Source organism: Eptesicus fuscus, chromosome 21, assembly GCF_027574615.1.
Source record: "Eptesicus fuscus isolate TK198812 chromosome 21, DD_ASM_mEF_20220401, whole genome shotgun sequence".
Classification (NCBI taxonomy): Eukaryota; Metazoa; Chordata; class Mammalia; order Chiroptera; family Vespertilionidae; genus Eptesicus; species Eptesicus fuscus.
Window position 1 is genome coordinate 37,049,404 of NC_072493.1, and position 23,581 is coordinate 37,072,984.

Here is a 23,581-nt window from a genome sequence, read left to right on the forward strand (position 1 = left end):
AACATCGATCAGCTGCCTCTTGCACACCCCCCACTGGGGATGTGCCCGCAACCAAGGCACATGCCCTTGACCGGAATCGAACCTGGGACCCTTGAGTCCGGAGGCCGATGCTCTATCCACTGAGCCAAACCGGTCTCGGCTAGTTAAATATAACTTTTATAGGCACTGGGAAACCAAAAAAAAAAAATCATGTCACTTGCTTTATTTCGATATTTGCTTTATTGTGGTGGTCTAGAACCAAACCCAGTGTCTCGCAGGTATACCTGGACTTAATCACTGTAGCTGGTGTGGCGGCGACAGTGTATCCCGGGAACCAGAAGCACTGGCTTTGGGGACAGACAGATTTGCGGCCCGTGATCTGGCCTTTGTGACTGGCAAGTGGCTTCAGGGCTCTAAGTCTGTTTCCTTCTTTGTAAAACAGGAAACAATGTCAAGATTCAATTAGTTGATGCTCAGAATGTAACCGGACAATCAGTGGGTTCTGCCTGTCACTACTGGAGCCAATTAAGCAGGGACAGGGTTGAATCATATATGAGTGTTTATTCCAATCCTGCCGGCAGTGTGGGAGAGCAGCAGGTCATCCACAGAAATCTGCTCTGCAGCCCTCTGCGCCCCCCACCCTGGCCCCCCCCCATAAACCAATTGCTTATATGGGGTAGGACAAGGATTACATGGGGAAGTAGGGATTACAGGCATGGGGAAGTGGGCTATGCAGGCTGGGGCGGGACTCCATTGTTTGGGCAACAAGGCTGTTAATCTTTCCATGATAATATATTGGCCGTTCTTGAATGAGAATGGCTCCAAGGTTGACTCCCAGGTCCCGGGGGGTGTACAACTCCTAACCAGGTCAGAATGTCCTTTTTTTAAACACAAGGCATTCGTGGTTCACAGAGCGTGATAATATGTCCCATAACCAAAGCTAGTCCCCAATACTCTATTTTGTGCCCTAACAATAAGACTTAAGTACAGGGCCTAGCATAGGGCTGCAGTTCCCAAGGTAAAGAACAAAACTCGACCCAGTACATTTGTTTACCGAATTGGCTTTATTAGCGATTTGTGAATTGGGCAGCATCTCACCTAGCAACTGGAAGGGCACTCAGGTGAGGTGTAAGGTTTTACTAATGGAAGGTTTTAATAGGCAGAGAGATGGTGGGACTAAGAAGTTAAAAGAGCAGACTCTTCCAGGCCAGGAAACTCCTGGGAGAGGCTAAAACTGCAATTAGGTTAGCTACTAAGTTTTGGCTTGGTAACGGGTCTAGCAAAAACAACTCCATTTTGGATCCTTCCTTCCTTCCTTCCTTCCTTCCTTCCTTCCTTCCTTCCTTCCTTCCTTCCTTCCTTCCTTCCTTCCTTCCTTCCTTCCTTCCTTCCTTCCTTCCTTCCTTCCTTCCTTCCTTCCTTCCTTCCTTCCTTCCTTCCTTCCTTCCTTCCTCCCTTCCTTCCTTCCTCCCTTCCTTCCTTTTTAACACCTGCGCGACCCAACTCCTGGCACCGCTGCCTCACCTGCCTGGGGCACACTCGCCTGGGGCACACTCGCCTGGGGCACACTCGATTCATCGATAACGCTAAGCAGGGTCTGCGCCCCCGGGTCACACGCAGGGCGAGCCAGGCCTTCTCGCCCCTCCGGGGACAATCCTCCGGAATCCTCCGGCGCAGCCCACGTGGAGCTCCCCAGAAAGAAGCCCCGCCTCCAAAACAGAGCGGAGAGACTAGGCCACCAAACCCCCGGCAGATTTCTGACAAGCTCTTCAACCCCAAGAGCAACAGGGGGCGCCCTAACTGGTTTGGCTCAGTGCATAGAACATCGGCCTGCGGACTCAAGGGTCTCAGGTTCGATTCCGGTCAAGGGCATGTACCTTGGTTGCGGGCACATCCCCAGTAGGGAGTGTGCAGGAGGCAGCTGATCGATGTTTCTAGCTCTCTATCCCTCTCCCTTCCTCTCTGTAAAAAATCAATAAAATATATTAAAAAAAAAAAAAGAAAAGAAAAGAGCGACAGGGACGCCCGCCAGGTGGCGCTATGCAGGCTGCTGCGCACGCGCACCGCCTGCCGGAGGCTCGGAGAGCGCCCGGCGCGCCTGGGGGCGGAGCCCAGGGCCACGCCCTCCTTTCCCTCCGTCCAACCCCGCCCGTGGGCATCTTAAACTACGTTTCCCACCATCTACCTAGGCCCGCCCCTTCCGGTGGCGGCAGCGGAAGCGGTGACTGGGTCAGACCACACTCCGGCGGGCTTGGTCACTATGGAGGAGATCGGCATCCTGGTGGAGAAAGCTCAGGTCCGGTGGGGGCTCGCGGGGACGGGGCGACACTGGTCTGAGCGAGGTGCCGAGTGGCTGCAGGGATCCAGCCCGGGTCGGGGTGATTTCGGAGCCCTCAGTGGCAAGTTTTGTGCCGTTCCGAGGCCTGGGCGGCCCAGCGATGTTAGGAGGGGAGGAAGGCTCGGACCGCGGGGCCAGGGGGATGAGTGCGTTAGAAGTTCTTGGGGCGGAGTGATGGAGAGATCTAGCTGGCAGTGCCTAGTGGCCTCCGGGCCCGGCGGGGCTGGAGGTGGGTCAGGTGGTGAGTGCTGTGTGGGACTCGGCTGTGGGGCTGAATGGTGCCGGAGGCTGGACTGGGTGCTGACTGATGGTCGGGCTTGATTGGCGGTGGAGGGCCAATGAATAACTGTGGTCTGGCCCACGGACATTGGGGGCCTACCGGGGGAGCTGGATGACAGGAGAGCCTAATTATTGTGAGTTGGGGTTCTGTGACACGAGGGATCTTTTGGGGGTAACGGTAATTCCAGAACTATTTGAAGGCACGGTGACTTAGCCTGTGTGAGAGCCATGTGACGTTAGGAACCTGTTGAGGGGGGGCTGGAGGGCATTGGAGTCTGATAAGGAGTTGCTGAGACATTTAGGCCCTAGTTGGGTGACACTTGGGGACATGTTACAAGTGGCATACGGTAGCAAAATATCTGTGTGGAAGGCTCGTTGACGTAAGGGTCCTACAAAGGGGCTGGAAGTTTCCAGGGTCTATTTAGCGGGGCTGAATGATGTCAGGAGCCGGCTAGGGAATGAGCGACTTCATGGTTAAATCAGATTTTTTTTTTCATGCGGGGACTCTTCTTCCAACCTGTGTTTCCCACCGTGGTCTAGGATGAGATCCCAGCACTGTCAGTGACCCGGCCCCAGACTGGCCTGTCCTTCCTGGGGCCTGAGCCTGAGGACCTGGAGGACCTGTACAGCCGCTACAAGGTACATTCAGCCCCAACCCAGGCCCTGCACCGGGCCCAATGTCCCATACTCCCGCCACCTTCCCCGACTCCCTGGCTCAGCGAGGCCTAGAGCCACCCCCTCCCCTCCTCTCCCCTTTCTGCTCACAGAAGCTGCAACAAGAGCTGGAGTTCCTGGAAGTGCAGGAGGAGTACATCAAGGACGAGCAAAAGAACCTGAAGAAGGAATTCCTCCATGCCCAGGAGGAGGTGAAGCGAATCCAGAGCATCCCACTGGTTATCGGGCAGTTTCTGGAGGCTGTGGATCAGAACACAGCCATCGTGGGCTCCACCACAGGTATGGGAGGGTAGGGGGGGCACCTCACTCACTCACTGGCATGTGCCCGGAACTGGGCTAGGGTTGTACAACAGAAAACAAGGCAAGACAGTGTAATGGTGTTTTTCAGAGTATTTTGCAAAAATGGAACTAGCTTTTACATTCTTTCCCTCTGTTTGTATATATGTAATTTATATAGTAAAAGTTTGACCAAATGGTATGTAGCCTTACAATGAGTGACATCCTCTAATTGCCTTTCCATCCTGTTCTAGTCTTTTACTTTAAACCATGTTCTGGTCATGACTCTCTAAATTGATTTCATGACCACTTCTGGGTTAGGACCTGCACTTTGAAACCATGGGTGAAATGTTAAGAGATTGGGTTCTGGTCAGGACTCAGTATACAGTAGCTGCTGTTATTAACACAGGTCCAGGCCTTGCCTTGATAATGGTCACTGACTCTGTATCTTATCTGGCTTTCTTGCTTCTGGCCGCTGCTCCTCTGGACCAAGCCATGTCCTTATAAAGGTTGTAGGGAAAAGTGTGTGGTTGGGCCTGGAATTGGACTGATGGGCTGATAGTGAAGTAGTGAAGGGAGGGAGAGATCCGTAATGTGTCTCTGACCTTTGGACATAGGGGGACAGTGAGGCTATCCCTGAAGTGGCCACATGGTCAGAGGAGTAGATTTAGAAGGAGACAGTGAGTGCAGTCCAGGAGATCACAGGGAGGGCCTGGGTGGCTACTGGACAGCCAAGCCTGAAGGTCAGGAGAGAGGCTGAGTCTGGAAAGAGATGTATACATCACCACCATCAATGGACAAAGTGGACTGGAGAGGTGAGATAAGTCTGAGTGAGCAGGAAAGAGTCTGGTACAGAGATCTAGATGGGAGGACTGAAACAGGGCAGGACCCAGGGGAAAGAAGAGAGATGGGTAGAGGGTCATAGTGACTGATGGGCTATGGAGGGAAGAGGAGAAAAGTCCGGGATGAAGCTTGGGGCTCTTGCTGGTGACTAGGGACTGGGGGCCTGCCTGAGACAGATCCAGGAGGAGAAGGACAGTTTGGGGGGGAGATGTGAACACATAGGGACACAGTAGGTGAGAGATACACGAAGGAAATCCGGGGTGGGGCGGAGGGGGGGATTCCAGGAGTTCGCTGGTCACCGGGTCTGTGTGAACATGGGGGACAGACTAGGGGAGGCAGGCTAGAGGTGGGGGAGCAGCCTGGGGATGAGTGAGAGATACTGGTGGCCTGGACAGCACAACTGTGAGGTCATGGGGAGAGGACAGTTCCGGCACTTCTCTTTTTCCCTGCTCCCTTTCTGTCTTCCTCCCAAAGGCTCCAATTACTATGTGCGCATCCTGAGCACCATCGATCGGGAGCTGCTCAAGCCCAACGCCTCGGTGGCCCTCCACAAGCACAGCAACGCCCTGGTGGATGTGCTGCCCCCCGAAGCGGACAGCAGTATCATGATGCTCACTTCAGGTGAGGGGGAGCCTGGGGCCGGGGAGGCTGAGAGGACCCTGGGCACCAGGCTGGGAGTCCCAGCTCTGCTCTCCCCCCAGACCAGAAGCCAGACGTGATGTATGCAGACATCGGGGGCATGGACATCCAGAAGCAGGAGGTGCGGGAGGCTGTGGAGCTCCCGCTTACACACTTTGAGCTCTACAAGCAGGTGAGGGACTGGAGGTGTCAGGGAAGGAAGAGGCCCTGCTGAGTCTCATGTTAGTGACAGGATTCCCTGGCTCATCCTTCTTTCTCCACTTCTGCGTTTCAGATCGGTATCGATCCTCCCCGAGGCGTCCTTATGTACGGCCCACCCGGCTGCGGGAAGACCATGTTGGCAAAGGCCGTGGCTCATCATACCACTGGTGAGCTGCTAGTCCCTCCCAGAGCTCTGACCTTCTGGGCTTTTCCCATCTGTCTCTCTGCTCTCTCATCCTCCCCAGGAAATGGCACAGCACAGTGATTTAGAGCACACGTTATGGGGTCAAAGCCCCATTGTGCTTCTTAGTCATTGGCTGTGCAGTCTTGGACAGGTGACTTTACCACATGCCTCAATTTCCTCATCTAATAGAAAACTCCACAGCATTATTGTGAAAAATAATAAAGTAAGTCAGTGTTTTATTATAGTGGGTTGTGACCCATTAGGAATTCCAATTCATGGGTTGCATCCAGCATTTTAAACAATGAAACAGAACAGAAGATATAAGAGTTTATCCCATACTAGTGGCCCGGTGCACGAAATTCATAATCCCTCAGCCCGGCCTGCACCCTCTCCAATCTGGGACCCCTCAAGGGATGTCCGACTGCTGGTTAAGCCCCGATCCCATCTCGCAATGGGACATCTATCTCACAATCCAGGACCTCTGGCTCCTAACCACTCACCTCCTGCCTGCCTGCCTGATCGCCCCTAACCACTCTGCCTGCCGGCCTGATCACCCCAACTACCCCCCCTTCTGGCCTGATCACCCGTAACTCCCCCACCACCACCAGCAACCTGATCGCCCCCAACTATCTCCCCTGCTGGCCTGATCACCTCCAACTGCCCCTCCTGCCAGCCTGCTCGCCCCCAACTGCCCCCACTGCCAACCTGCTTGCCCCCACTGCCCCCACCCCCGCCAGCCTGATCGCCCCTAACAGCCTCTGCCTCAGCCCCACCACCATGGCTTTGTCCGGAAGGACGCCTGGAAGGTCTCCTGGTCTAATTAGCATATTACTCTTTTATTAGTATAGATAGGAAGATGTCATACTGTTTTGAGAAACTTGTTTCACACACACGTGCACACACACATATATATATAGGGTGTCCCCCAAAAATGTATGCACAGTCTAAATGATTATAAAGTCAGTGTTTATTAACATACAGTCATTTACAAAATTGAAAAGGATCTATAGAAATGCATAATTTTTTTTGGTCAATGTCCTGTTTTCAAACTGATGACCATTCTGGTCCAGGCACTGCTGATAATGTGAACATCAAGAATCATTTCATTCAATATTTGTTCGCCCGCAGTTCGTTGACAGTTGCTGGTTTTGTACCATAAATTTTATCTTTTATGTATCCCCATAAAAAAAAAAAAAAAAAAAAAAACAGTATAGTGGCACCTTAGGATAAATTTTCTTTGTTCAAAGCTTAGTTTGGCTTCACCCATTATTTCAAATCAGTTAAACCTGAAAAGGAGTGAAAATTAAATGAGTTGTCAGCTGCTAAAGTGTGTATAAATTTTTTTGGACACCGTATATATTGTGGTTGTTTATAAATGTATTCCTGTAGGTTCCAGGCAGAATGTCTGGAAATCAATGTATTGCTATTTATAAAGCCTAAAGACAGGGCTCAGCACATCTTAAAAATCTTCATACACGTGAGGCAGGGAGCAGTAGAGAGCAGTGGTTTAGCAGTGGGTTTTTTGGACCAGACTGCTGGGTTTGAAATCTGGCTTCCCTACAGCTACTTATGTAAGTTAGTTTATGTAACTACTCAGTAAGCTAACCTCTCTGTGACTCCCGTTTCCTATTTTCCTGGGTGGTTCCGAGGATGAGGTCAATATAAAGCTTTTAGAAGCTTACCTGGCATATAGTAAGTAGGCAGTGAATATTAGCCATTGTCAAGATTGTTCATTTGCTTAGCAGTTCATTTGACTTCTGCTCTCCAATGCCCGGTGCTGGGATATGACAATGAGTCAAACTTGTCCCTGCCTTAGAGAAGCTCCCAGCCTTGCTGGAGAAAAAGAACTAAACACTTATAACTTAGTCATTTAGTTAATATTTACTGAGCACCTAATACGTGCTAAGCTGAGTTGTAGGTGCTGGGAACATGGCAGTGAACAGAGTAGAGTCTCCATTCCTCATGGTCATGGAGGTGGTATCTTAGTTGGGGAAGCTCTTGAACAAATAAGTGAATAGATTATGTCACGTGGTGCTAAATTCATGAAGAGGAACAGCTAACAGAATAAGGGACAGAGAATAATAGAGGCTGCAACTTCTCATGTTAAACTTTAAGAAACAAATTAAAAACGAGGGGCCCAGAACAAACCTGTTTTCAACCCCACTGCTAGTTGTCGATTATGTCAGAAGATGTGCCTGTGGGCCCTTATTGCAAAGGGGAAGTCGGAGCCCATGGTGAGGTAGCATGATTCCTTTGTGTATGGCAGCCTATCTGCTTTCTTACTGATTTTACAACTGCTCTACAAATCAGATTTTTTTTTCTTTTTTTTTTTAAATATATTTTATTGATTTTTTTACAGAGAGGAAGGGAGAGTGATAGAGTTAGAAACATCAATGGGAGAGAAACATCGATCAGCTGCCTCCTGCACACCTCCTACAGGGGATGTGCCCGCAACCAAGGTACATGCCTTTGACTGGAATCGAACCTGGGACCTTTCAGTCTGCAGGCCAACGCTCTATCCACTGAGCTAAACTGTTTAGGGCTCAGATTTTTTTTTCTGTATCTTGGTCCATGCATGTCTCGAGCTCTTCTCCACAGATATGTTGAGGCACAGATGCATTTGTTCTTTGTTTGTTTTTATAATGTGCTGATAGTTAAAAGTTGGACCAAAAAAACAACACATCTGTGCACAGGGTTCATGACTTGTGCTGCTGGGTTGTTACGGGATGCAAGCAGATGGCTGGTCCTTGTCGCTGGATCTGGGACCCAGTCCAGGGTGTAAGAGAATAACCTGGCTACTTGGAATGGGCATCCAAAGGAGGGGCTGTTCTCAGGAAATCCCCAATTTCAGTTAAAGCAGAATGGCCCTACAGGAAGCCCATCCGCATCTAACCGTTGTCATCCTACTATCAGCTGCATTTATCCGGGTCGTGGGCTCGGAGTTTGTACAGAAGTACCTGGGTGAGGGCCCCCGCATGGTCCGGGATGTGTTCCGCCTGGCCAAGGAGAATGCACCCGCCATCATCTTCATAGATGAGATCGATGCCATCGCCACCAAAAGATTTGATGCCCAGACAGGGGGTGAGTGTTACCCAAATAGGGTCTGGGGTCTCGGACAGGCCTGTCGTACATAATGCCCTGGACTAACTGTTGCATACTCCAGCTGACAGGGAGGTTCAGAGAATCCTGCTGGAGCTGCTAAATCAAATGGATGGATTCGACCAGAACGTCAATGTCAAGGTTCGGGGTTTGGGATGGACAAGGGCAGGTGTGGTATGAGAATCGGGAAAGTAGGGCTGGCATGTGAGGGGGCAGTTTTGGTGGGAAGGAGGGTGTAGTGGGGAGAGAGGTCTGAGCCAGCCTGTTTCCAATGCCAGGTAATCATGGCAACGAACAGAGCAGACACCCTGGATCCTGCCCTGCTGCGGCCAGGACGCCTTGACCGTAAAATCGAATTCCCCCTCCCTGACCGCCGCCAGAAGAGATTGATTTTCTCCACTATCACCAGCAAGATGAATCTCTCTGAGGAGGTTGACTTGGAAGATTGTATCCTGCTCTGGAAGTGAGGGGAGGGCCACAGTTCGGAATGGGAATTGGATCTTCACCTCCACCTCTGCCTTCACCATGACCCAGATTGTACGGGGGCGGGGAGGGGGGAGGAGGGACACCAAAGTCCTGGAAGGAGTGGTGGTGACAGACAGCCCCAGGATGACTTCCTGCTCCAGGCATTCGCCCCCTCATGCAGGGAATGGTTTCCTTAACTCACCCGCTGCAGATGTGGCCAGGCCAGATAAGATTTCAGGAGCAGATATCAATTCTATCTGTCAGGAGGTGAGTGATGGTTTTTCCCTGGATCCAGGCGTCCTGGCCGCAGAGGGGGTGAAGATCCTTCCTCTTTCTGATCACTCTATTGCAATCCTGTCCCTCGTTGCCTCCCTGGGGTAGTGGGCCCTGCTGTCTCTTCCTCCACCATCACTGGGGTGGGGGGTGCGGGGAGTACATTTTAACTCTCGTCCCTTACAGAGTGGAATGCTAGCTGTCCGAGAGAACCGTTACATTGTTCTGGCGAAGGACTTCGAGAAAGCATACAAGACAGTCATCAAGAAAGATGAGCAGGAGCATGAGTTTTACAAGTGACCCCTCCCCTAACCACAGGACCCAGGGACTTCCCTCACCTCCCCAACCTCTGCCCCCAAACCAGTTCTCCTTTCTCTTTACCCAGGGTTGATTTATTCAATAAATACACAAGTTGAGTCAATCTAGTTTCTTCTTTTTTTTTTTTTAGTTTCTTAGCAGTTTAACTCCTTTAGTATCCTGGACCTTGAATAGGATCCTCTGTGCCCCTCCTGTTCTGACAGATGAGTGGGGGAGGTACAAGGCCTGGGCTACAGCTTAAGAAGCAAAGAACTCAAAATGACTTCAGAAACGTGGGGAAAGGGAAGGAAAGTGAACTTCAGATCACAGCCTTGACCACAAAGTAAAGCCCCGTACATCTTCCACCCCCATTTCCTACAGGTAGAAGACCCTTTGAGTCTTTGGTGAGCCCTGCCTTCCTCACATTCAGGGAATACCAATGAAAGACAAACCCACAGTCTCCCTGAGCAGGGATGGGAGGATATAAGAGGGGAGGTTGATTGTCCAGGATCTGTGACTATCTCTGGTTCTTGTCCATATTGTCTTGTCAGGGTATAGATGCATTTGGTTGGACCAATTCCCACTCTTGAGGTCTCTGTTCAGATACCTCTCCCTCTGGGCAGCCTTCCCTGGTGCCCCAGTTTGGGAAGGAGCCCTTCCTGTGTACATCCCTGGCATTATGCAAGTACTCTGCTTGGCTAGACTTTGTCATGTGCTTGCCTGTCCCCCAGACTGAAAGCCTGTATAGGAGTCAGGGATTATAGCTTGACCACACAACAATTCCAGTCTCAGTCAGCACTTACACATGGTAGACATTCAGTTGATTGAACAAATATATGAATGTCACTGTATACTTAGGAGCAAGATGGGAAGAAGGTGTATGGGGAATCATGAATCATTGAAGGACAGGTGATTCCTCCATTAATGGGCAGAGCAGAGAAAATTCTCCTTCCTGAAACCTCACTAAAAGGAGACTCACAAGGACACAGCAGAGAGGAGATGGTAGCAGTGCAGTTTTGGAAAGAGGCAGATCTGGGGAGGCATGAACCTGAACTAAAGGGAAGCACAGAAACGGATTCCCAGTTCAGAAATCAGAGGTGCCAGGTTCTGAAGCGGGGCTGGAAACAGGACTACCTGACAGGTTATATAAGAACCCGAATTCATACATCCAGTGTGATTAGAACCTGGTGTGTACTAAGTAAACAAGCTGTGTGATTCCAGGCCCATGACCCTTCTCCAGCCTGGCTGAAGACCTCAGGTTTATTCGGAAAATGCTGACGCAGTGATCTCTGGGCCAGTGGGCCTGGAGCATGGATGAGAGGGGGTTCCATGCTCAAGACAGGATTAAGTGAGAGCCTGGGCAGGCAACTGAAAGCTCTTCTGAGGAAATGGCAGCATGAGAGGAAAGTGAGCTAGTAAGACACCTGAAGTGAGCTAGTAAGACATCTTTCACAGTCAGTCGCCATTAATACCTAAGACTGATGAGTTCACAAAAGCATATAATTTAGCAACACGGAACTAAATTTCCAAAGAAAGAGGATGGGAAGTCATCGCCTCTTGGAAGCAGGGAAATAAGGGGTGAGGGTGCCATGGGAATGCGTTCTGTTTGTTTCGTTCTATACTTTCTACAATATTTGACCTTTTTATTTTTTAAATATATTTTTATTGATTTCAGAGAGGAAGGGAGAGAGAGAGAAACATCAATGATGAGAAAGAATCATTGACTGGCTAGCTCCTGCAACTCCGGAATGTGCCCTGACCAGAATTGAACCCTGACCTTGTTCATGGGTCAACACTCAACCACTGAGCCGTGCCGACCCGGCAATATTTGACCTTTTAAATGAGGCACTTAAAAATCACAGAAAAAAGAAAAGGATCTTACAAGCCAGTAGATACTTGGAAGGAGAAAGATAAAAGAGAGAAACTGGCCAAGTGACCAAACACCCTAACAGGGAAGGGTAGAGATTGGGCAAAGCTCATGCTGTGTACCAGAGCTGGGACTACCTCTGGGAAAGAAACTGACAAAACCCGCCTCCCAGCTCCTGCACGCGCGGCCTCAGGGCTGCACCCACAGATGCATTCGGCGGCCCAGCACTGTGGCAGTCGCCCAGACAGCACCCGGGTGTGAGCTCCCCTCGTTACATGTGTGAGATTAGAGCAGATGTGGCCTGGAGGCGATTTTCTCCGTCTATCTGTGGTGTCTCATGAGTTCCTTCTTCCCCAGTCCTGCAATCTCCCAAACAAGGCTCCTGAGGAAGAGGGAGTTGTTGCACACCTGAAAGTCCAGATCCGGTGAGTTGGTATTTCCTCTTTGTTCGTACCTGCATTTTTGTTTTTAGGAAATGGAAACATTGCGCCAGGCTGGTGTGGCTCAATGGTTGCGCATCGACCTATGAAGCAGGAGGTCAGGGTTCAATTCCCAGACAGGGCACATGCGCAGGATGCGGCTGGATCCCTAGTGGGGGGCGTGTAGGAGGCAGCTGACTTATGATTCTCTCTCATCATGGATGTTTCTCTCATTCTCTCCCTCTCCCTTTGTCTCTGAAATCAATAAAAATATATTTTAAAAAAGGAAATGGAAACATTGCTTTTATTTTCCTGAAATGTCCAGTGGCCTATCCTAGGCCTTTTTTTCCCAGTGGCTGATGGCCGTGTAGATCCTCTCCTCATTGGCCTTCACATGCTCCCTCCTCATTTTTCAGTTCATTCCTCTACACTCACTTTTGTTGTTGTTGTTGATATTGCTGTGTTAATCCTCACCCGAGGATATTTTTTCCATTGATTTTTAGAGAGAGTGGAAGAGAGAGGGAGAGACAGAGAGAGAGAAACATTGATGTGCGAGAGACACATCGATTTGTTGCCTCCAGCATGTCAGGGAACCAGCCTGCAACCGAGGTATGTGCCCTTGACCAGATGCACTCACTTTTTTAAAACAGTAAGAAATGCTTATTCTAGAGTCTAAAGGTAAAGATTTGTTTTATTGAGATTAGTGTGGAATCACATCATTGACCCCCAAAAACTCAGTTTAAAAGTGAGGCAAGATCAGTCCTACTTGGTTTGGCTCAGTGGATAGAGCGTTGGCCTGCGGACCAAAGGGTCCCAGGTTCGATTCTGGTCAAGGGCACATACCTTGGTTGCAGGCTCCTCCCTGGCCCAAGTCTGAGCTCATGCAGGAGGCAACTAATCGATGTGTTTCTCTCATATCAATATTTCTCTTTCCCTCTCTCTTCCACTCTCGGGTGAGGATTTAAAAAAAAAAAAAAGTAAGCAAGATCAAAAGTGGTTTAACTAGTGTCAGTAAGTGACATGAACATCTGCTTTTTAAGGCTTTGGGGAGCAGGAATGTGATTGGAAGTCTGAGCATGGAAATCTGTGTCATCATGGGCAGGGGTTTTTCTAAGGAATCAATGGGTTGAGATTTATTTCTGTTTATAAAGAGTTTGTCATTAAAAAAGTACACGTGCCCTGGCCGCTGGCTCAGTTGGTTGGAGCATGGTTCCATACACCAAAAAGTTTGTGGGTTCGATTTTTTTATATGTTATTATTGATTTCAGAGAGAAAGAGGGAGAGAGAGATAGAAACATGAATGATGAGAGAGAATCATTAATTGGCTGCCTCCTGCACGCCCCCTACTGGGCATGGAGCCTGAAACCCAGGCATGTGCCCTGACTGGGAATTGAACCCTGACCTCCTGGTTCATAGGTTGACGCTCAACCACTGAGTCACACTGGCCAGGCGTGGGTTCAATTCTTGGTCATGGTGCATACCTGGGTTGCAGATTCAATCCCTGGTCTAGGCACCTTTGGGAGGCAACCGATCAATGTTTCTTTCTCACATCGATATTTCTCTCTCTCTCTCAAATCAGTAAACATATCCTCAGTGAGAATATTTTTTAAAAAGTACACATGAATAAAGTAATATTGTATAGTTAAGAGTATGGGATTAATGCTCATTTTTTTTTCAAAAAGAATCATTTATTTAGTTATATTACATGAAGGACTTATGAAGAAAGTTAAAATAGCCCCAGCACCAGTATTAATATTTAGGGAAGGTTTATTTTAGCAAAATTTTTCTTTGCACCTGTTTGTGTGTGTGTGTTTCTGCAGAATAGAAATTGTACTCATTGAACATTCAAAGGACACAGAGACTCTGCCCTGGCTAGTATGGCTCAGTTGGTTGAGCGTCGTCCTTTGCATCGGAAGGTCACAGGTTCGGTTCTCAGTCAGGGCACATGCTGGGTTGCAGGCTTAATCCCAGCAGGAGGCAGCCAATGGATGTATCTCTTTCACATCAATGTTTCTCTCTTTTTCTCTTTAAAATCAATAAAACAAACAAACAAAAACAGAAGACACAGACTGTCTATCTCCTGTTTAGAAAAACTGATTCTGTTTAACCATAGGTTTCTTATACTTTCACTAGAGGCCCAATGCACGAAATTGGTGCAAGAGGCTGGGTCCTCGCAGCCCTGGCTGCCTCGGCCCTCACAGCCCCAGCTTTGTCTGGAAGGTCGTCTGGACGGTTGGTCATTCCTCTGTTCGGCCGTTCAGTCAATTTGCATATTACGCTTTTATTATTATAGATGAATATAGGAAAAAGAGGAAAGTGCTAGTGAACCCCTCTAGTTTGATTAACCTTCTAGGTAACACCTTTTAGGGTTATATAAATCAATTAAGAGTAATTTTTATAGCACAATTTATCAAATAAAATAGGCCTTCAGATGCATGCATATAAGCATAACCAATGGATGCAAAACACTGGGGGTGAGGGCATGTATGGGAGTGGGGTAGGGAGGGGCAATGGTAAGATACGTACACATATAATACCTTAATTTAAAAAATGGGGGGAAAATCTTGAGACAAATAAAAATTGAAAATAAATAAATAAATAAAATAGGCCTTCAGGATTACCCATTTTTTAGATTTTAAGGTTGCTTTCATAGGACATAGCAATACCCTCTCCTGTCCAAGTATCTTTATATATAGAGAGAGATTGATTTCAGAGAGGAAGGGAGAGGGAGAGAGAGATAGAAACATCAATGATGAGAGAGAATCATTAATTGGGTGCCTCCTGCACTCCCCCTACTGGGGACCAAGCCCTCATCCTGGGCATGTGCCCTGACTGGAATCCAACCGTGGCCTTCTGGTTCATAGGTCGACACTCAACCACTGAGTCACAATGGCCGGGCCCAAGTATCTTTTAAAGCCCCATTATGCAAATAATATTTTGTAGGACAGATTTATAATAGTAGAAATCAAAATAAGATGGTAATAACTATAAATATTTATATAAACCTTTACATAGGACAGGAGAATAAGATTGAAACTCTTATTAAAGTTCTCCATTTAATGTCTTATTAGGTTCTTTTGGTAAGTTTTATGTTGAATAGCTAAAGGCCCGGTGCACGAAATTTGTGCATGGGTAGGGTCCCTAGGCCTGGCTGGAGATCAGGGCCAAGCAGGGCCTTCTGGCTGCTGGCCGGGGCCTGCCTTTGTTCTGTCCACACTGCTCCCTGGTGGTCAGCACATGTCATAGCAAGCAATTGAACGCTCGGTCAAATTCCCGAGGGGACACTTTGCATATTAGCCTTTTACATATATAGATGGTATCTCCTCTTTGGTAGCTGTAGGGACAAGAGTAGACTTCTTAAAATATTTTAAATGTCACTATGAAAAAAAGAATGGGCATGAGACTCAAATTTTAGTACATTGGGAGAGCTGCTATGCAGGAAACACCCCTATGGAACAGTGGAACTCTGGTGCTCAATATGCCAAATTTGTGGGCTCACTTCTTGGTCAGGGCACATACAAGAATCAACTAATGGATGCTTGAAAAAGTGGAAAAACAAATTGATGTTTCTCTCTTCCTTTCTATCTCTCTTAAAAAAAAAAAAAAGAAAAAAAGAAGAAGAAAGGAACACCTGGGATTCCAGCAGCCTTCCATCTCACTCAGTCACAATCACTGTTGGTTTTCACAGCCAGAACTTAACTTCTGGGGTGAGGGGCCTGGTGTGGGGGCTGGGACCCCTCACTCCTTAGGGTGGACCTCTGCAGCTGACAACCCCCTCCCAATTTTAATCTGACACACATGGGTGTGGGACCAGCCCCTTCTGCACCTCTGTCCCTCTTACCAGTCTTGATGTGGCTTCTTCTTTATATCCTTAGTTGTAGGACTTCTGTTCAGATAGATTTCAGGTGGTTCTGAATGGTGGTTGTTCTGTAGTTTAGTTGTAGTTTTGATGTGGTTGCAGGAGAATGAGAGTACTGCATTTACCTACGCTACCATCGTGACTGGAAGCTCAGCCATCTGCCCCCTTGAAGACTCAGTTTTTCTGTACCATCAGAGGCTTGGCCCATTCTTGTTATTTTGTTAAAAGAAAAATATTAATTTCATTGGGAAACTTTGACTTTATTAATTCCTCGACCCTTGGATAATTATGTTATCTCTTTATATACAGGATATTTTATATAGGTACTCTATTTTTGAAATACTAATTTCCTTATTTTTTCCTACATGACACAGGCTTGAACCCCGGTTTACCTGCTTGCTATGTTGCCTCATTCCTAAAAGCAGTTTTCCCTCTTGAAAATACATTCAAAACAATGGGTCTCTCATTTCAGATGTCTGTGACATTCAGGGATGTGGCCATAGAGCTCTCCCAGGAGGAATGGGAATGCCTGAACCCTGTACAGAGGGCCTTGTACAGGGATGTGATGTTGGAGAACTACAGCAACCTGGTCTCATTGGGTAAGGATAAGTGTGCAACTAATTTACAATCTATTTTCTGGAATATTCGTTTTTTCCATTGTTGGATTTCAAAGCTGTGTTTAAGAAATCAATTGACCTTCTGCCCCCTATTTCAAAATAAATGGTTTGAATGCTGTTGGATTGAAAATGAATGCTTTCATTAAAAGCCTTCCTCTTCCCCATCTATCAGTGACCTTCACTCCTCCTTCTGGCCCTTCCTGCAACTACCTATTTTTCTAAATTATTCCCAAATTGGTTTCTACAACATTTTCAGAAAAGCCAGCTTTCATTATATTTTTATATAATGTGTATGCTCAGAATTCCTGTAGCTGCTCTGTGTTAATGTCTGGACCACCAGCAAAGAAATAGCTAGTCTCTAGGGTTCTGTTTTTCTTTGATCATCAAAAGAGCCTCTACATTATATAGTGGTGGATTGAGTTATGATATTCATTTAAAATTTAATCAAATGCATCCCTAGAAAAGAAGTCCTAGAAAAGGGGTCTCGTTAACATACTTTGTTACAGTCTGTGAAGTTTCCTAAAACTCTCCTAAGTTCTTCCTCAGATATTCTTTCATTGGAAAAATGCAAAATTGATAGGATTCCATCTTGAATAGCCCTCAGGCAATCATCCACAGGTGTGGCAAGAGTTTTTTCAACAGGGTGGGGCAATTGCTTCTGCCTGGAGACTAATTGTTATCCTCAATCTCTTAATGGGCCTCAGAAACTCTGCAATGTGGGGCAAGATGTTTTCCAATAGGGTGGGTGTCAACTGTCTTCCCCTTGGCAAAGCCCCCTCAATAGCAAATGTCTGTCTCTATGCAGTCTCCACTTTCCGTCCTCTGTTATAAGGGTTCTCTCCAGTGAGTCTTCAGTTGATTATTCAGGAAGTTTTTCTATATTTTAATTGTAATTCCAGTTTGGTCCTGGGAGTGTATCTATTCAGCATCCACTTACACCACTGCCATTTTTAATCTCCTGGCCAATGTATTCACTGCGGGGGCTTCCATCCAGAACCATCCAGAGAAGCCAACTCCCCTGGATACCAGACTCACACAAAGTATATGATAAATGTTTCTTGCTTTAAACTGCCCTTTTTAGAGAAAACATTGCTGTTGTGCATATGACCACCAGATGGCGCCTGGATTCCAAGGATGGAAACGTAAAGGCTGCCATTATGCGAGGTAAATTCAACATATTGTAGTCCTGAAGGCAGCTGATCAATGATTCTCTTTCATCATTGATATCTATCTCTTTCTCCTTCCCCTTTCCTCTCTGAAATCAATAAAAATAATTTTTTTAATAAATCAAAATGTATCACAGTCCTAATAAAAATGTCATTAGACAATTTGATTCTTAGGTTAATTTGGAAGGATAATGGGCAAAAAAGGAGGGGGAGAAGTGAAGTGTTTTTAATACCAGATATTAAAAACAATACAATGTTATTAGTGCAGAAATAAGCATAAAGATTAAGTGAAGGACTAGAAAACCCAGAAATAGAAACAATTGCTTATGGAAATGTATTATATGATTGTATAATAGTTTTTAATTTAGCGATGGACTTTTTAAAAAACACATTTTTTATTTTAGAGACGAAGGGAGAGGGAGAGAGAGATAGAAACATCAATGATGAGAGAGAATCATTGATCGGCTGCCTCCTGCACGTCCCCTACTGTGAATCAAGCTCACAACCCAGACATATGCCCTTGACTGGAATTGAACCCGGACCCTTCAGTTCACAGGTTGATGCTCTATCCACTGAGCCAAACCAGCTAGGGCGTGATGGACTTTAGAGAAGTTTTTAACATAGTAGGGTCAGAGCAACTAGATAACCAAAAAGAAGAGCTTGAATCCATTTCTCACACTGGTACCAGATTAAATCCCAAGTGTATCAAAGATCTAAGTGAAAAAACACAACCTCACAAACAATAAAAAAAAAATTCTGGTGAGTCCTGACAATAGGGTAAATTTTCCAAACTATTCATCAAAATCCAGAAGTAATAAAAGAGAATTTTGTTAAATGGCCAAACAAAACTGAAACCTTTGTGCTGTTCCAAAACACAAACCCTCCAGACACAAGTTGAAAACTTCAGATAACAAAATAAGAAAAATATGTTCAACTTATATCACAAAGGACTAGTATTCCTAAAATGTGAAGAGCATCTAAAAATTGAGTGGGAAAAGACCAAGAAATCTCTTAAAACTGGGAAAGATATGTGAACAGAGAGTTAACTTAAAAAGAAATGCAAATGTCTCCACATATATAAAGATATGCTCAACTTCATTCATAATAAAAAAATTAAAACTGTACTGAAATCCTTTTTCTCACCTACCTGACTAGCAAAAGTCTAAATGTTTGACAACACTCCATTGGCAATGCTGTGGGGAAAGAGGGATTCTCACACTTTGCTGGTGAAATGCAAAAAAGTAAAAAAATAAAAACAAAACAAACAAAAACCCTCATCTAGGATTCTATTGCAAAGACCTGCAGATGGAAAAATAAAATGCCACATAAGTGTGCTTCTTCATTGCAAAAAACTGGAAACTTTTGATGTGTCCATCTATATATATATATAAAAGGCTAATAGACAAAGTGTCCCCTCGGGAGTTTGACTGGGAGACTGAGAGTTCGATCGCTTGCTATAATGTGTGCTGACCGCCAGGGGGGGTGCAGAACAAAGAAAGGTCCTGGCAGGCAGCCAGTAGCTGGCAGCCAGAGGCCCCCATCGGCCCTGATCACCTGCCAGGCCTAGGGACCCTACCCGTGCATGAATTTCATGCACTGGGCCTCTAGTGAATAATAAAGTACTGGTTAAATCAACTATGCACATCCATAGAAATAGAATACAACAGAGCTGTAAAAAGAAATATATTAGGATTATATATACACTAGAGGCCCAGTGCATGAATTCGTGCACTGGGTGGGGTCCCTCAGCCTGGCTGGCAATCGGGGCCAATTAGGGCCAGCCAGGGGAGGGACCGTGGGAGGTTGGCTGTAGGAGCCCACTGACCACCAGGGGGCAGCTCCTGCATTGAGCATCTGCCTCCTGATGGTCAGTGTGCATCATAACTACCAGCCAGTCGTCTGGTCATAACGGTTACTTAGGCTTTTATATAGATAAGGCGGGGGGGCGGGTAGTTACCTCCAAGATTCAGTAATTCCTCACTTAATATTATCAATAGGTTCTGTGACTAAGCAAAACAGCTTATAATAAAATCATTTTACCATGAATTAATTGATATAAACAAGAATTAATTTCTGAACATTATATAAAAAACGACATTGATTAAAATGATGTTATTCAAGGATCTGCTATATAGTTAAGTGGAAAATAAAGCAAGTTGCAAATTGGTGTGCAAAGTATGCTACATTTTGTGCAATGACAATGTATAGGGCCTTCCCTAGTTGTCTGGGACCTGGCCCTGAGTGATTAGGACAGACGGATAGTGGCCCAGAGCCTGATAGAGGAGGTGGTGGGGGTACGGGCTCTGGATTGGTTGGTTTGTACATGAAAAGCATCCTCACTGGTGAATCATTTACTGTCTTTAGGAATTGGCTAGTCCTGGCTGGGGCAGTACCTCCAGAGTCAGCAAGGCCCCAGATGTCAAAGCATCAGATTAGAGGAGGGAGGCTGGTTAATACACCTCCTTGGCCCAGCCAGCATGGCTCAGTGGTTGAGCTTTGACCTACGAACCAGAAGGTCACAGTTTGATTCCCAAATCCTGGTCAGGGCACATGCCTGAGTTGTGGGCTCGATCCCCTGAGTGGGGCATGCAGGAAATAGTCAATCAATGATTCTCATCATTGATGTTTCTATCTCTCCCTCTCCCTTTCTCTCTGAAATATATATATATATTTTAATACACCTCCTTGGCCTCTATACTACATTTGACCCAGCTTCTTGAACCTCCCTCATTCCTCCCTTTCTTTCTTTTTTTTAAAATATATTTTATTGATTTTTTTACAGAGAGGGAGGGAGAGGGATAGAGAGTTAGAAACATCGATGAGAGAGAAACATCGATCAGCTGCCTCCTGCACACCTCCTACTGGGGATGTGTCCGCAACTAAGGTACATGCCCTTGACCAGAATCGAACCTGGGACCCTCTATCCACTGAGCCAAACCGTTTAGGGCATTCCTCCCTTTCTATAACTCCTCACCCCTCCCACTCTCCTCCACCTACCCTGCCTGTCCCTTCTCAGTGTCTATTCCTACAACACCTGGCTAGGGGATCTCCTTCTCATGCCACTTGTCTCCCTGGGGAGATGTGTCCAGGCCCATGGCTTCAGCTGTCACCTAAATGCTGATTATTCCCAAATCTCAGTTTCTATTCAGACCTCTCTCCTAAGCTCAAGACCTTAGAGCCAACCACTTCCGGGATGTCTGCAGCTGAGTGTCTCACTTGGAACCTGATCAAATCCCAAGGCAAACCCAGCATCTCCATTGTCCTCCCCCGCCCCACCCCTCCTTCTATAGTGCCTATATTTTGTGAATGGGCACCACAGTCTACCTAGGTCCCAGGCCAGAAACCCAGGCGCTGTCCTGGACTCCTTCCTCCTCCCAAGCAGTAATCAAGGCCTTCTGAACGTCTTCTGTCACCTTTTCTCACCCCACCCCCCACGGCTCTGGTCTGAAGAGTCTCCACCTCTAACTGGTATTACTGTAGCTCTGGGTCAGTCAGGGTCCGGTGAGGAGACAGAAGCCACACCAGTTACCAGCTCGATATAAAGTTGTTATCTAGATAACTGACCGGGTGAAAAGAGAGCTCGAAGGCAGCAGTTCTTCGACTTGAACAGACTTGCCTGGAGGACTTGTCCAAGTACAGACTGCTGAGCCTGACACCGAGTCTCTGATGGGTCTGGGATGGGCCTGGAGTTTTGCGTCTCTAACCAGGTCCCAGCTGATGCTGACACTGCTGGTCTGGGGACCGCACCCGGAGACCCACAGCTCTGAGGTATCAGGGAAGTAACAACTGCAGGAAGCAGCGGAGCTGGGGGAACAGACTGCGCCTGGCGCCTGGCGCTGACGTTGCTGATGGAACTGGTTTTGCAAGTGTTAGAAAATGACGAACTGGATTCAGCTGTTGCTACAGGAAGGCACTGCCAAGGCTGCCGCCCGCCCGGGAAGTGAAATGTCGCTCACAGTAACAGCTGGCCAGTCCCTTCTGGGGGAGGTGTGCAACCGTGCAGGGAAGGGGTTCCCGGAGGCAGGACTTTCAATGATAAAATTGGGAGAGTCCTGGGCAAACCGGGAGGAGTTGGTCCCCCTGCTGCTGACGTCTGCCCTTGACTAGACATTGAACCCATGATCCTTCGTGTGTGGGCTGATGCTCTAACCATTGAGCTACATGGGCAAGGGCACAGCTGTGTTATTTTCACAGCAGTGCTGTATTATTGTTGAGCTGTTTGCACTAAAGTTTCCTTCACCGCACCCCAAATTGGGGATTCCTGTTGGCATCTGAATTGGGCCATCGTCCATCAGCTGGCACTTCCAACTTTTACCTTAACTAAAGCCAGCTCCTTCCCTGGAGATAATGACTACAATCCTAATTGAAGGCTCTTCATTCCCTGCACTTGCCAAACAGCTCAAGGTCGAAAGCAGTGGTTCTCAACCTTCCGAATGCCGCGACCCTTTGATACAGTTCCTCACGTTGTGGTGACCCCCAACCATAAAATTATTTTCGTCGCTACTTCATAACTGTCATTTTGCTACTGTTATGAATCGTAATGTAAATATCTGTGTTTTCCGATGGTCTTAGGCGACCCTGCTAGCGGTTCTCAACCTGTGGGCCGCTGCTGTAGAGCCTAAGACCATCGGAAAACACAGATATTTACATTACGATTCATTGACAGTAGCAAAATGACAGTTATGAAGTAGCGACGAAAATAATTTTATGGCTGGGGGTCACCACAACACGAGGAACTGTATTAAAGGGCCGCGGCGTTGGGAAGGTTGAGGACCCCTGGGCTAAAGGAAGAGAGAGGTAGTATGCCTGCCCTGTCCATCCCGTGTAGGCTGGGCTCTGCTCCACGTCTTCACTCACGGGCGCACTCATTCACGGGGCCGCCTCTGAAGCATTGCCAATCACATGGCAGAGAGGAAGGACACCTGGACAGCCATGAACTGGCTCTTGATGCTTTCACTCATGTGTCACTTCCGTTCACATTTCATTGCCTAAAGCAAGTCATATGGCCAAGGCTGATATCACCTGGGGAGACTCGGCAAATACTGTGAACCATGGTACACTCTGCCATCCCTTGGTACCCCAATGCTGTTTACAGATATTATTCCTTCTCCATATTCTTTTTTTTTTTTTAATGTCCTGTTTCCCATAGACAGGCCTCCCAGAATAACATGTGGACCCTCTCCTCGCTCTTCACCGTCTTCCTACAAACCTGCTAAGGCACACTTTGCTCTTCTCTGTCCTGACCCCATATCAGATCCTTTAGGATGTTCCAGAGTTTCTAAGTCTGTCACTTTTCTCAGTCCCCACAAAAGCTACCCTCTTCCAAGCCACCGTCCTCTCTCGCCGGAACTACTACTGCCACAGCCTTGCAAACATGATCCACCCAACAACCTGGGTAGACCGAGTCACACTACTAAATCCTTCTGTAGTTTCCATCGGCCTTCAGGGAGAGTCTAAAATCCTTACCCTGAAGAGCGCTTACCCGCAGGCTTCTGCTTGCAGCCTCAGCCCTGCCACAGTCCAGCCCCTGGGCTTTTTCAGTACCTTGAACTGACACTTGAATTACTTTAAGGCTTTGATAACATGGTTCTCTTTGCCTGGAACTTACTCTCTCACCGTCCTCTTCATCTTTCAGGTCAACTTCCCCACTGATGCCTTCAGATCTGGTTGGTTCTTTCTGCAGCGCCCTCTACTGCCCCTTTGTCATATATAAAGGGTGGGGGAGCCCTAACTGGTTTGGCTCAGTGGATAGAGCATCGGTCTGCGGACTGAAGGGTCCCAGGTTCGATTCCTGGTCAAGGGCATATACCTTGGTTGCAGGCACATCCCCAGTGGTGGGTGTGCAGGAGACGGCTGATCGATGTTTCTCTCTCATCGATGTTTCTAACTCTCTATCCCTCTCCCTTCCTCTCTGTGAAAAATCAATAAAATATGTTTAAAAAAAAAAAGGTGGGGGAAGAAATGAATAAAGGTTAACAGATGGAATAATCTGTGACTGAATTAGCCTCCTGACTTAAGAGGCAGAAGAGGGCTGGGACACTTGTTTCTAGACTCATCAGACATCGCTCTCTTCCTGCATTTGCCTCTATGTCTGCAGACCTCATA

The 23,581-nt window shown here is 47.2% G+C and overlaps 1 protein-coding gene across 1 annotated transcript; it reads left to right on the forward strand.

Moving 5' to 3' along the window:
- Nucleotides 1–2,189: 2,189 nt before the first annotated feature.
- Nucleotides 2,190–9,672, forward strand: PSMC4 (proteasome 26S subunit, ATPase 4). The gene is made up of 11 exons (XM_008139597.3): nt 2,190–2,275; nt 3,137–3,235; nt 3,364–3,550; nt 4,865–5,011; nt 5,092–5,201; nt 5,304–5,397; nt 8,328–8,495; nt 8,578–8,654; nt 8,792–8,960; nt 9,190–9,245; nt 9,438–9,672. Exons 1-11 carry the CDS (start codon nt 2,240–2,242, stop codon nt 9,549–9,551), a joined length of 1,257 nt encoding a protein of 418 aa, XP_008137819.1. The 5' UTR covers nt 2,190–2,239; the 3' UTR covers nt 9,552–9,672.
- Nucleotides 9,673–23,581: the final 13,909 nt, after the last annotated feature.